This window comes from Cebus imitator, unplaced genomic scaffold (genome assembly GCF_001604975.1).
Source record: "Cebus imitator isolate Cc_AM_T3 unplaced genomic scaffold, Cebus_imitator-1.0 Scaffold28, whole genome shotgun sequence".
In the NCBI taxonomy this organism is placed as follows: Eukaryota; Metazoa; Chordata; class Mammalia; order Primates; family Cebidae; genus Cebus; species Cebus imitator.
The window spans coordinates 6,693,549-6,707,024 of record NW_016107343.1 but is presented as its reverse complement, the minus strand read 5'-3'; the positions used below and the strand labels follow the sequence as shown (position 1 = coordinate 6,707,024).

At 57.6% G+C, this 13,476-nt stretch overlaps 1 protein-coding gene and 1 long non-coding RNA gene across 7 annotated transcripts in view; both read left to right on the top strand.

The window, feature by feature from the left end:
- LOC108300489 overlaps positions 1 to 1,519 on the top strand; it is a 3,100-nt gene extending 1,581 nt beyond the window's left edge. Inside the window, exon 2 of the long non-coding RNA XR_005199225.1 lies at positions 1,327 to 1,519. This is a non-coding gene — a long non-coding RNA (uncharacterized LOC108300489). The remainder of the gene's footprint in view (positions 1 to 1,326) is intronic.
- A 3,055-nt stretch (positions 1,520 to 4,574) lies between these two features.
- Positions 4,575 to 13,476, top strand: part of BCL9L (BCL9 like) — a 31,152-nt gene continuing 22,250 nt past the window's right edge. The window contains exons 1-3 of one of the 6 annotated variants that reach the window (XM_037736723.1): positions 4,575 to 5,390; positions 6,549 to 6,754; positions 11,943 to 11,996. In XM_037736723.1, coding sequence (XP_037592651.1) covers positions 6,669 to 6,754; positions 11,943 to 11,996 — 140 coding nt within the window. In that variant the 5' untranslated portion in view covers positions 4,575 to 5,390; positions 6,549 to 6,668. The remainder of the gene's footprint in view (positions 5,391 to 6,548; positions 6,755 to 11,942; positions 11,997 to 13,476) is intronic. The other 5 variants (XM_037736721.1, XM_017523465.2, XM_017523467.2 and 2 more) reach the window with 5 other exon arrangements.

Here is a 13,476-nt window from a genome sequence, read left to right as displayed (position 1 = left end):
GAGGGTGGCCGAAGAGTGGCGGGAGAGACCCAGAGGGCAGCAGTGGGGAGGAGAGGCAGGGAAGATGAGGCAAGAGAGCAGGCGATTCCGCAACTCTTAGGTGCCTTGTTTTGCGTGTGGCTACTCCAGAACCAGGCAACCTTTCAGGGCCCTGGAACCCGACCAGTTCCGGGATTTCTTTCCGGGGCATAAGGTGTTAAACTGTGGGTGGGAGTGGGGTCCGGAGTCCCTCCTCCTTCCCTCCCTCACAGCGTCACCACCACAGAGTCCACCAGGCTGGCACTCAAGGAGTTAAGTCTGCCCGCAATCTGCAAGACTGGAGCCGCGGAGGGGGAGGAGGGGGAAGCAGAGGGGGTAGAGGAAAAGGGGGAAGCAGACTGCAGGGAGACAGCGCCAGGAACCCCTTCCCCAGGGTCCTGGCCCCTGGGCCCCCAGCCCCAAAAGAGGCCCTGTCCTCCCCGGGGTCTTGCTCTCTCCCCCCGCCCTGCCCCCGCCCTCCAGCTTTGTGTCCCCAGGAGGGTGGGCTGCAGGATTTCCAGCCAAGCCTTGGCTGCCTGCTCAGTTTTTCCAAACCCTCCAGTCAGGGAAGGCGGGAGCCCTGTCAGGATAAGAGTCCCTCCCCCCTGCCCCTGCCGGCCCCCTCTCTCAGCCTCCCTTTCCTGCCCCCGCACCTCTTCCAAACTCCTTCCCGTTCCCACAATGGCCCCTGCGCCCCCTAGCACCCCCACTATGGGCTCCCAAGTTGCAAGCTCAGGTTGGAAGGGACCAGGCGGGTCCCACCATCCTGGAGAGGCGCTGGTGAAGCCACACTCCTCAGGCCGACCCTGAGACCCGCGGGGCACCCGCCCGGCTCTTCTCCACTTGGCGCCCGCTCCATCCCAGGCCCTGGCCCTGGGGTCTCCCGCCCTGGAATGGAGGCAGAACCCGGCAGCAGGCTCTGTGCGGCAGGTGCCAGGCCCTGGGGCAGACTTCGAGGAGGGGGCAAAGTGTTCCGAGCGCTGGCAAGGTTCTGTCCAGCAAGTCTATTATATAATAATCACCATCTATCAGGAAGCCAGGCAGCTGGAGTGAGTGGGGAAGCCAGGATGCCCGGATCAGCTCTTCCTCCAGGGCCCAAGAAGGTGTCGCCACCAAGATTGGGGTGTGGGCTCAGCCCAGCAGTGAGATGATATGGGGGGTCGAGGGGCAAGTGAGGGGCGCTGGGCGGTCAGACGGCGGCCCCGCAAACCCCGCCCCCAGACCTCTGACTGACAATGCCCTGAGCCAATGATTGAAGTCACTGTGGGGCTCTGCGTTAACTCTTTCTTGGGTCCCTATTTGCTTTAGGCGATAGAGTCCTTTCCAGGAACCCGTCTGGCTGGACTCCTCCCACCTTCTCGGGGTAGTGCTCCAGCCGGTGAGGAGTACCAGCTGGAGAATCCTTTTGTCCTAGTAACCCCGGCAACGCGATGCCTAATCGCAGATATCGGCAGCCCTCGCGCTGACCCCCAGCAGCCCCAAAGTAAATTGTATTACAAGATACAGTTGTGTGTACACGCTGTGCTTCCAGAAACAGCCCATCGCGGCGTTGGCACACCCACACTGCGTCACGAACAGGCACCCTCACGCACCCATACCCATGAGGGCACTTCTACTGACGAACGCCGACACCGACACTCGCGGACACACCTGTGACACCCCTCGTGACACAGTGACACACAGATACGCGGAAACATAGAGGTTCCCCGAGTTGGCCAGTAGAGGGAGCCGCTCGATTCCTGCAATGGGCCGCCTGCCTGTCTCCTTTCCTCCCGGATCTCTCCAGGGTTCCACCCAGAACTTGTGGCTGCCCAGAGCTCAGCTCCGCATCCCAACCTGGAACCTCCTCTGGGGGAATGAGTCACAGCCCCACCCAGGGGAGCGCTCCGCATGGCTGCTCCATAGGACATGTATTGTGCACCATCTAAGAGACCCCTGGCAACACAGACCTACTCGCCCCTGAAAGCAGTTTTGGACCTAGTATGAACCAGGAATTGTGCCAAAGGGATCATACATAACACATCCCTGTGGCTTGTCATATATGTAAGGGGAGACTGATCCACATAAACGCAGTGGCCACCTCTAAAAGCACCCTGTTCGAGAAGTAGCCCATATTATGCCTTTCTGGAGAGAAGACAAGAAATTAAACCTTATTTCCATGGGTCAGATACTAGCCTAGGTGCTGGGATCTTTCACACTAGAAGCCTCTCTGGGCCTCAATTTTCTTTTCTTTTAAGGTGGGATAAAACCGACTTCTTAGGACTGTGGCGATTCAGCCCCCTAACCCAGCACAGTGCTTGGCACAGCAGGTAGTTGGCACTTGGAAAAGTTTTGGTGATTGGGTTAAAGCATCATCATGAGACAACGTGCATGAAAATTTGTAATTTTTAATTTGTAAGTGGTGATGGCACACACGGGTGATTACTATGTTATCTTCTACCAGGTTTGTGCCCCCTTCCACCTGTGCCTCCCTAGACCTTGTCCAGTGCCCAGCTGTTGGCACTATCAACTCATCAAGTCAGTATTTACTGAAGTCCTACTATGAACTCAGCCACACTTGAGTATTATGGGGAATGTAGAAGATAGAAGGCATGGTCTGGGCTCTTAGGGATCTTCTGGGGACAAACAGACACGTGTGCTTATATGTGTGTGTGTGTGTGTGTGTGTGTATGTCAAGATAAAACACATGAGGAATACTCTGTTAGATGCTATGATGGGATAGGTGGTCAGAAGAGAGGGAGGTCAATGAAGCTAGAGCTATCTGGGGACCATCTGTGAGGTGGGGCAGGGAAAAGGGGACAAGGAAACAGCAGGAACAAGCAGGCTGGCTTAGTGTCCTTCCTACCAGACAAATTCAATGCTTGTCACTTGGTATTAATTCTGGGTGGGTGGTGACAGTAGGAAACAGGGAAAGTCCCCAGGGATAAGGAGACCCAAATTCTAGTTCTGGGTTTACTACTTTGTAGCTGGGTAGCTCTGGGTAAGTCCTTAGGTAATACAAACCTCAATTTCCTGACCTCTGTAATGGGAACATAATATCTTTCTTGCAGGTTTGTGGTGAACATTAAAACGTGAAACGTTTTTAAAAAGTGCTTTGGGGCCGGGTGTGATGGCTGATGCCTGTAATCCCAGCACTTTGGGAGACCGAGGCAGGTGGATCACCTGAGGTCAGGAGTTCGAGACCAGTCTGACCCACATGGTGAAATCCCACTCTATCAAAAAGTTTTTAAAAATTAGCTGGGCGTGGTGGCAGGCACCTGTAATCCCAGCTATTCAGGAAGCTGAGGCAGGAGAATTGCTTGAACCTGGGAGGCAAAGGTTGCAGTGAGCCAAGATTGCGCCAACTGCACTCTAGCCTGGGCGACAAGAGCAAAACTCCATCTCCAAAAAAAAAATTAAAAAGCTGGGCACAGTGGCTCACCCCTGTAATTCCAGCACTTTGGGAGGCCAAGGCAGATGGATCACCTGAGGTCAGGAGTTCAAGACCAGCCTGACCAACATAGAGAAACCCCGTCTCTACTAAAAATACAATATTAGCTAGGCATGGTTGCACATACCTGTAATCCCAGCTACTTGAGAGGCTGAGGCAGGAGAATCGCTTGATTCTCCTCCAGGAGGTGGAGGCTGCAGTGAACTGAGATCTCGCCATTGCACTCCAGCCTGGGCAACAAGAGCCAAACTCCGTCTCAAAAAAAAAAAAAAAACGTGCACTGGGTCTGCACTGGCTCACACCTATAATCCCAGCACTTTGGGAAGCCAAGGCAGGCGGATCACCTGAGGTCAGCAATTAGACACCAGCCTGGCCAACATGGTGAAACTCCGTCTCTGCTAAAACTACACAATTAGCTAGGCATGGTGGCAGGCGCCTGTAATCCCAGCTACCTGAGAGGCTGAGGCAGAAGAATCGCTTGAAGCTGGGAGGTGGAGGTTGCACTGAGCTGACACCAAGCCATTGCACTCTAGCCTGGGCAGCAAAAGCGAAATTCCATCTCAAAAAAAAAAGTGCTTTACAATTTATTTTTCATGCATCGATCGTCCTATAGCGTGGTGAGAGTGTGTGTGAGTGTGTGTGTGTGTGAGAGAGAGAGAGAGAGAGAGAGAGAAGCACTTTGAGGTTAGGTTAGGAGAGTTCTTTTGAGAAGACAAAGGTTTCACTTCCACAAACATTTTCTTAGCATCTACTTTGTGCTGCTGAGGATTGAGATGAAAAAATTCATTCTGTGTCCTCAAGGACCTCATGGTCTACTAGGAGAGGCATGAATAAAGAGATGTTTAGTGCATTATGGATGTGCGTGGATACAATGAAGAGGGGACCCAGTGCTCAGTGCTGTGTGTGTGTGTGTGTGTGTGTGTGTGTGTGTGTCCAGGCAACTTCCACTCCTTCCAATCAGTGCAGATAGGAAGGTAGGTTTGTCAAACCTTTCCCTAGCCTGGGATGTTGTTGGCGCGTCCCCTCCCCAATCCTCAGGAGTGGGGAGGAGAGAAGGCTAGAAACCCCCCTCCCCGTCCCCGGGCCAACCTGCCTCCCGCTAGCCGGTCGGGCGCCTTACCGAGTCAGACCACTGGGAGGCTGGGGGAGCCGGGTTGGGCGAGGAGGCAAGCGAGATGGGAGAGCTCTTATTTTGACAGGGGCCTCTCCGGGCTCTGGTATGAAGGCAGAAGGAGGCAGCCAGAGAGCCCCGATGCTTATTCAGGCTGGGGAGTGGAGCCGAGTGGAGGGGCGATTGAGGCTCCGGCAGTGCAGGGGAGCCCGGGGAGGCGGCGGCGCGCGGCGGAGCCAGTGGCTGGACATGCCCCGGACCCGGGGCCGCTGCATTACCGCCGCCGCCCGGAGCCAGCCGGCCGGACGCCCCCACGCCTGGGTCCCCCGGCGCCGCGCCGCCCGGGGGCTGCGACCCGGACCCTCGGCGTCCGAGCAACAATAAGCGCCCAGACATCCCCCTCCTCGCCCAGCGCCCGCCATCCTCGCGGGCTTCGGGGAAAGTGAAAGGAGGAGGCGAAGGAAGGAAGGAAGGCAGGAAGCAAGCCAGGGAGGAGGAGCAGGAGCCGGAGCCTTCTGAGGTTCGGGGCCGAGACCCCAGCCCCGCGCCCCGGCCCCGGCGGGTGTGCGCGCTCTCCCGCCGCTGCCCGGCGCCCACGACCATGCTTCACGGTTGGGAGGCAGGAACCCAGGCGCCCAGCGATCCCCGGATAGCCTCTCCCGGGCCGGGCTGGTGTTGAGATCAAGGCGTCCAGGATCAAAAGATCACTGACTGCCCGCCCCCTCTGCATCTCCAACTGGCGAGCAGGAGGACCCCCATTCACACACCGACCGTGACCTGGTCATGGCGTCCAGCTCCGGCCTGGCGTGAGGACCCCCAAATCCGCGTGAGGTGAGGGGTGGGCTGGGGGCAAGGCGAAAGTCATGCCAGGCCAGCAGAGGCGCGAGAAGGGAGATCCAGTCTGAATCGGGGAGGGGGAACACAGTCTGATTGTCTCTTGCTCTTTGGCACGTACCCCCAGGCTGTTTAAGGTGTGGGGGATGCCCCCAGGGTCAGTGGAGGCTACTTTTAAGCCCCCAATCAGGTTTGCAGCTCCAGAACACAGTGGGGAGGGCTTAGGGGTAGCCAGGGGACCCTGCCACCCTAGCGCAGAGAACAAGGCCGGCCTTGGGCCAGCTGGAGCAGCGAACCTTGCCCTGGGGGCTTCTGGGAGATGTAGTCCCCCTCCCAGGCTCACCAACCCCTTGGGTCTCAGCACCCCCGCCCTCCTCCCCTGGCTGATGGAGCCTCCAGAAGGAGGTGGGTTGGGACTGGGAAGAGCTGGGGGTCACCCTTTTCCCCAGGCACTGCCTATGAGTGGCGGGGGCTGTGACTGAGGAGTCTCTTCTTCCAAGGCTTCTGAGTGATGTGGGCTTGGCTGGGGGGTGGGGCAGTCATACAGTTCCTTGGAGGTGTCCCTGCACTGCTAAGGGGAGGTGGCCCCTGCCTTGGTCCAAAGGAACCCTCGGGGAAGAATGCAGGAAGAGAAGTGAGGCTGAGGCTTCTTGCTTGGCTGGGGTAGGTCCTATTCCAGGGCTACTGGAATTTGCTTTCAGAAGCGACCGAGGGCTACTCTTTTCTGAGAAGGAGAGTGTCCCTTGAAGTCTAGGAGTCTGGAGGGTGTCTCTCTGGAGCAATGAAGCTAGGATCAGCTTCTGTCTGTCTGTCCAGCTTCCTTCCTTCCGGGTTTTTCTGACACCCCCTTCCTCCCTCCTCTTTCTGTCTGTCTGCTGCTTGGGGTGTGTGTCTGTGTCTGTGTCTGTATCTGGGGGAGACTATGCTGTGGGGAGGAAAAGTATTGCTAAGAGAGGTGACTTGGGCATGTGTTTGAGCCCTCAGAAAGGGGCTCCAAGGCTCCTTGGATCTTTTGCCCTCGCTCTCAGCCTTGGTTTAGGGTGAAAGCTGTCTGTGCACTGTATCTGCTCTAACCCTGCTGCTACCTCTGAGCAGCTTTCTGGATGAGACCGCCAGGGTGAGTGGGCTTCCACTCTCTCCTCCCTCTCTTCTCAGCCTCTCCAGGGAGCAGCCACTTCCGGGCAGGGGCTGCCTTGCTCTTCTGCTGCCTCTCAGCATGGGCCTGGCTGCCTTCTCCGGGTCAGGACCCCAATTTCATGACCCCAGGGGAAGAACATGGTCAGACCCTCTCTTCCTGGTGTCAGCTCTGAGGCCCTGCTGATAGAGGCTTCAGGACAGGACTGGGGAGAATGGGTAAGAAGGTGAGCAGGGAGAGAGACTGGGAGGCTGGTGCCAGGAAGGAAGGCACTGCCTCCCCAGGTGATTTGGCTCCTTGGCCTTGGAGAGCCAGGTCTGGAAAGCTAGCCTTCTGGCCACCTCCCTCTAGGGGTTCCCTGCTTACCTGTGTTGCTCCTGAGTGGGGTGGAGTGATGGTTCACAGAGGGAGGGGTGCTGGGAGGAGGGTAGAATACCTAAAATCTTGGATCCATAGCCACACCCTGGGGGCTGCCCTCAGGGAACTGAAAGGAGGCTCTAACTGGCCAGAGGGTCCGGGATGGGGCCAGTGGGAGCTCCTGCCAGGGCTGAGGAGCCCATCTGAGTCCCAGACCTGGGGCTAGAGCCAGTTGGAGGGCTGGATGGCCAGGGCTGGGTGGGGAAGGCCAGAGCACTGCAGCTCCTGAGCTGGTGCATGTCACTTGGATCGGCGGCCCTGAAGGCTGCCTGGACTTACAGCCTGGAATTTCCTGCCAGAGTGAGTCTTGTCCCCGCAGTAGCAGGGGTCCTGTGACTGGTGATGGGTTCTGGAGGCCCATATGGAGGCTCAGAATGAGTCTCTACTAGGATGGGGAGTCACGAGACTGGGGAGATACTAGATACTACAGGGTCCTAGAGAGGGATTAGCAGTCCACAGGAATCTAGCGCCTCAGTGGCAGTTGTGGACCTACTGATCTTGCTTGTTGAATCTGTGTTGGATACCCATGACCCTGCTTAGATAGTTCCTGCCTTTGGAGTCCTGGTACCTGGGTGAAGCAGGACCCTAGGCTGGGGGCTCAACTTCCAGACCAGGCAGGACAGTAGCCTCTGGGCAGAGGCCTAGGGGGTGGCAATGTTGGCTCCGAAAGGGCTGGAATGCCTGGCACCTGCTTTAGATTAAAGGAGATGCAGAGCAAAGGGGGGTTGCCTGCCTGTTGGGGGAGTGGCTAGGATGGAGCTCCGTGGAGTCCAGAAGTGGAGTGGGAGGAAAGGACCAGGGTGGCAGGCAGCAGCAGCCTGGGCAGGAGTGGAAGGAGCCACTGTCACCCAGCTCTGCGGCCCCTCCCCCAGGGAGTCCAAGAGGAGGAGCTGGGGGTACCCCCACACTGCCTCTGGTGCCATACGCTGAAGTTCTGTCCCAGCACCCTGGGGTAGCTCTGGAGAGCTGGTGTGTCTAAGTGTCCAGTCTTCCTAGGATCACAAGAGGCCCACAAGGAGGTGGGGGGTCCTTTGGGGTTCTTGTGGTCCTGGTGCCATGCTGGCTGTTTTTGGGGCACCTTGGGCGCTGAGAGTAAGGCATATCAAGACCCTGGGCACCCAGGGGTGACAGGGAAATGGCATCCCTTCCCTCCTTATGCCAGAGCCCTGGGCACTGCCCGGGTGGTGACCTCTGGTGAGGGGAGGGGGCAGAAGAGGGATGGCACCGTGGGAAAGTGGGCAGCCGTGGGAGCCAAGCGGGTACAGGCTGGGTGCCTCGGGCAGGGAGCCTCTGCCAGGCCCGCTCTCCCTGGGGTGGGGCGGCTGTTCCATGGACTGGCTCAACCTGTTGAGCGCCTGGCTGCTGTAGCTTGGCATGTGTGCCCCTGCCTGCCAGCCCTGACAGCTGCCCACCCGTAGCCACAGCGTAGGGGCTGCCCTCAGGGAACTAAAGAAAGGAGGTTCTAACTGGCCAGAAGGGCCGGGATGGGGCTGGTGGAAGCTCCTGCCAGGGCTGAGGACCCCATCTGAGTCCTGTCCTCTAACTCCCAGAGCTGGGGCTGGAGCCAGTTGGAGGGCTAGGTGGGGAAGGCCAGAGCATTGCAGCTCCTGAGCTGGGTGCATGTCACTTGGATCAGCGGCCCTGAAGGCTGCCTGGACTTACAGCCTGGAATTTCCTCTGCCTGGTGCCAGGGCCAGGCCTCCGAGCCCCACCCCCAGCCTGGCCTGACCTCCCCTCCCTTCCCTCCTGGGAGAGCGTGGCCCGACTTTCCCTGGAGGCTGGGGGAGGGGCAGTAAGGGCATTCTGGCTGCCGTGGGAGGGGCAACTTCTTGGTGTGGGCATGTGTTGCACTGCCTCAGTCTCCCTGAGAGTCCTGCATCCCTGTGGAGAGGCAGAAAGCCTTGGTTCCCAGGGGGATGCCCACAGCCTGCTCTGAGTGCAGGGATGGGGGGGAGGGGGAGGTCCTGGATCCTGTGGAAGACCCCTGACTCCTCCTGCAGGCCCTGGCCGTCTCCTCATCCCCTGTGACCCCTTAGCTTTCCATAACCCACCTTGGGGCTATGCTAGCTCGTGGGAAAGGGGAGCCAGGGTGCCACTCAGAAGGGAAGAAGGTGGTCACCACTGCCCAGGAGTAGGGGAAAGGACACAGACAGGTTCCTTCTGATTCTCCATGCTGAGGGGGAGGGGCAGCCTCCCCTGCCTTCTCACTTTTCCTACCAGTGGCAAAGGCAGAGACCTCTCCTTTGCAGCCCAGGCCCTCCCTGTTTGGCCCTGGACTGGCTCCCCCCTTCCTAACATTGATGTTTTATTCTAGGCCCCCTTCCACCAGGGCTGGGACTCCCTCTGTTCATTCCCGTTCCTCCTCCAATGGCCTAGTAGCCCTGGGTTGGTCCGTCTTCCCCTCCCCCCTCACTCTCCACTCCCCCACCCCCAGCCTCAACTGGGAATGGCCCTGAATCCAGCATTTCCAGCATTTCGAAACCAGGATTGTTTTGAAATCCCTGAGTTCTTCTCCACCCCCTGCAGGCTCCCCTCCTCCCCAGAACATTGCCTTCTAATCTGACTTCACACACTATGCACTGCAAGTTTGTGTGTTTGAGTTTGTGTGCTAGCACATGGCTGCGTACTACTTTGTGTAAGTGTGTGTGTGTGTGTGTGTGCGTGTGTATGTGTGTGTGTGTCCCAGTGTGGGTGTATCTTCTGTCAGCAGTTCTGTTTGGCAGTTCTGTGTGATTGGTCGATGTCATGTGTGTTTCTGAGTTCCCCTGGGCTGTCTCTATGAATACGGGAGACTCTATGGGTCTTAAGGGGCCACTCTGGGAGAATTTGGAGTGCTTTTTTGGAAATGTCTTTGGGAGTTGTGTCTGTGTTGTAAGTTTCCGGGGTACCTCTGGAGAGTGTGTGTGCTGGGGGCATGTCTTGTCGATGTGTATGTGAGTGTGTGTGCACACATATGCATTTCTCTTCTCTCCTCTCTCCTCCCTGGGAACATGTCTGGGGTGTGTAGTCACAGGTCTCCCCACAGCTCCCTGGGACATGGAGTCCTCTGGCCTTTGATAGGGAAGATTCCTGGAGTGGGGCCAAGGCTTCTGGCAGTTCCGCGGTCCTTGGAGAGAGGAGAGTGGTGCAGTGGAGAGACTGTGTGATGAGCTTTCCCTGGGGACTGGGTTCTCTCCCTCTACCCCTCACTGACACCTAGCACCTTGAAGGGTCCCCATACCACCTGTCCACCCTCTTCTAGTCCTGATTATGCAGTAGTGGTTGTTATAGGGAGACCCAGTGCTCTAAAGGAAAAGGGATGGAGAAAGGGAGCTAACCCCCCACTCTGGGGTCACTTGCTTCATTGAGGGCAAGGAATAGCCAATCACATCAGACCTGGGAGCTTGGTGGCAAATTTAAGGTTCAGAAAAGTTGACTTCTCCAACTAGGAACAAATAGCTGAACAAGAGAAGACGCTCATACTTCCAGCATGAGCAGAAGATGGGGGGGCTGGAATCCAGGCATCTGGGGTGGGGCCAGCTGCCCTTGTAGCCTTGATCGTGGGAAGTCCTTCTTGATGTTTAATCTCATTCCCTCCTACTGCACTTAGACAGTATTCTACGTTAGGGGAGGTTCCTAGGTGTTTTGATTTGGGGCCAAAGCAAGGATGGTGATAGCAGAGTTACATCGGCATGGGATGCAGGCACTAGAACCCCCATAACCTTGCTGTATCTCAGTTTCCCATCCTGGGATCTCAGGCTAGAATGGAATGCTTTCCTCCAGAAGCACAAATCTTGTGACAAATCAGTGAGGAAGCAGAGTGCTGGGGCAGGGGCTGTTTGTGTGAGTCAGAGACCTGTGGAGACAGTAGCAGGAGGTGGACATAAGGATAAGCTGTCCCTTTTACATCCCCACCCCCAGTGGCCTCTGGTCCCAGAGCACAGTGGGAGGAAGGGAGGGGTACAGGTTGGTACAGTGCTCAGTGACCCAGCAGGGGGAGGGCCTTGGCAAGGAATTTTTAGTTTGTTTCTCAATCTCTGTCTCTGAGACATGCACACACGTCACTGCAGACACCTTTAGGAGATGAGCCCAGAAAAGTCATCTAGGTGGCGGAAGGGCAGGGCAGTGCCAGATGGGGCCATGTGGAACCAGCCTTGTGCTGATGGATGCCGGGTGCTGCATGAGCCTCAGAGTGGAAAGCTGAGCCCAGCCAGAGGCCTCCTCCCCAGCAGCCCCCGTCTCAGGTCTGGGAGGAACACAGGCTGGAGAGGGTTAAGTCTGGTTGGCAGGGACACCCCCCCGCCCAGTGCAGTGAGAGAGAGGGAGGGGTGGTTAGCAGCTTGCTCTAGTTGGCGTCTCTCCCAGAATTCTTTGGAAAAGAACTCCCCTTTGACCCCCCAGTACAAACTGAGCCCAGCCACCAGCCTCCCTCCCGCCTGCTGTGGGAGCTTCGCCCAGCCCCCTCCTACTGAACTGCTAAACCAATTCCCTCACCCCAGGGCCTCCCAACCAGACCAGGTCCTCAGGACTTGGCATCTTCAGGGGACCAGGACTATAGCCAAGGAGACCACACAAGGACATAGAATACACAGCCATTCTGTTCCCTGACACAGGATAACCTGGAGGTGGCTGTCGTTAGAATCTGGGGTCCTCCAGCCTCCCCCTCCCTCCCCTCCCCCAGGTCCTCCTGTCAGGTCGTGGGAGTCCTCTGCCTCTCCCCATGGGGCCAAGCTCTAAGGGAGCTCTAAGGTCTTCTAGTGCCTTCTCCTCTCCTGCTTGCAAGCTAGGGAGGGGACGGCATTGGGGGGGTGTAGCTGGGTCAGGCCTGGCTCCCAGCCAATCCGCAGAAGTCCTGGCGGGGTGGCAAATGAGTAGCTCAGAGACTTCCTGGAGCTGCAGGCTGTGTGGACGGTGTGTACATGTTTATGTGGTGTGTTTGTTGGGGGGTGCTGGGGTGATGGGAGGAGCAGGGCATAGATTGCTGGAGGGGGCTTCTAGCTTTGACCCTCTCTCCACAGGGAGCCCCCATCCCAGACCACACCCTTGAGCCTGAGCCCGACATTATCTCTGAGGTGAGAGGTCTGTGTGCCCCTGTGTGTCCCTCAGTCTCCCTGATCTCCGTCTGCTGCAGCATCATCCTGGTGTGGCCTCCTGCTTGGCTTTTTGTCTTCTGGGCTCCCTCCTCTTGGCTTTCTGCCCCCACCTCTCCTTTCATTCCCCTCCCTCCAGAAGAGGGAGGTCTCCTCTGGCTCCTGGTGGGCAAACAGCCTGACCTAGAACCCTAAACCCAACCAGGTGGGGAGTAGGGCTGGGGCGGGAGGGGTTAGAGCCCAGCTCCAGTGAGAGTCCAGCCCTTCTCTATCTCAGCAGATCTCACCCCGACCCGCCCCACCCTGCGGGAGGTGAGGAGATTCCACCCAATCGCCCTGGAGGGCAAGGTACGATTTCCTGGTTATCCCAAGTCTTTGCTCCTCCTGGCTGGCTTGGTCTCCTCGGGCTCAGTCCAAGCCAGGGTGGCTACCAGCCATGGTAGTGTGGTTTCTGCCCTGGTCCCCTGGTCCCCTAGCGTACACATTCGTGGGTACACACACACACACACACACACACACACACACACACACACACACACGAGGCCAGCCTCTTTCCCTCCGCCAGCCCCCCTTCCTTACTTAGCAACAACTCCCTGAATTCACAACAAACACTCCTGAGGGCTCCCAGTCCGACTAGGGAAAGCTAGAGGAAGCTGGAGCCTGGGAGCAGGCACTTCTCCTAGACGTCCCCAGGAGGGAGGGGCTTCTCATCCCCTCACCTCAGCCACCACCCTCCCCATTGAAGCCACCCCCCCAGGGACACCGAGGAAGTGGTCCTGCTTTCTACTGAGAAATGAAAGAGATGGGGAGCATTGGACAGGTGTGGCTGAGCAGGTGGGTGGGGGCAGGGCTGGGACTCCACCCTCACTGGTGAGCCCCACTTGACCTTTGACCCCCCACCTGGGGCTCTCATGAGCCTGTGGTAGCTCTTGGCAGGGGCTCTGTACTGTTGTCCCGGTGACTGGCCTTATGCCCTCTTCTGACCGGCAGGGACAAGGATGGGTGAGGAGGTAACGGACTGGAGTTGGGCAGGGCTGGGGGAGGCTGCACAGGCCAGGCCAGGCGGGGACCTGGGCTGAGGGAGTGAGGAGCAGTGCTTTCTCTCTGATCTTCCCAGGCAGGCCCCGGGCACATCAGGCATGGAGGGAGAGTGTGAGGAGCCAGAGGGTGGGGCCTGGGCACCCACGCTTTCTTTCGTCATCATTCAGAGGACTGATACCGTGGTGCATCTGGAGTATTGTGAAATGGCCCAGAACCCAGATGCCAGGGTGTCTGAATTCAAATCCTGCTTCTTCTAAGACTGTGGGCCTTAGGCGAGTGATTTCACTTCTCGGCACCTCCCTTTTTTCAGTGGAAAAGGGGATAATAAGAATACTTTCTTCCTATACTGCTCTGAGGATTAAATTAGATGATGCACATGGAGCATTTAGGATAGTGAAGTTACTAAGTAAATGCTCAATAA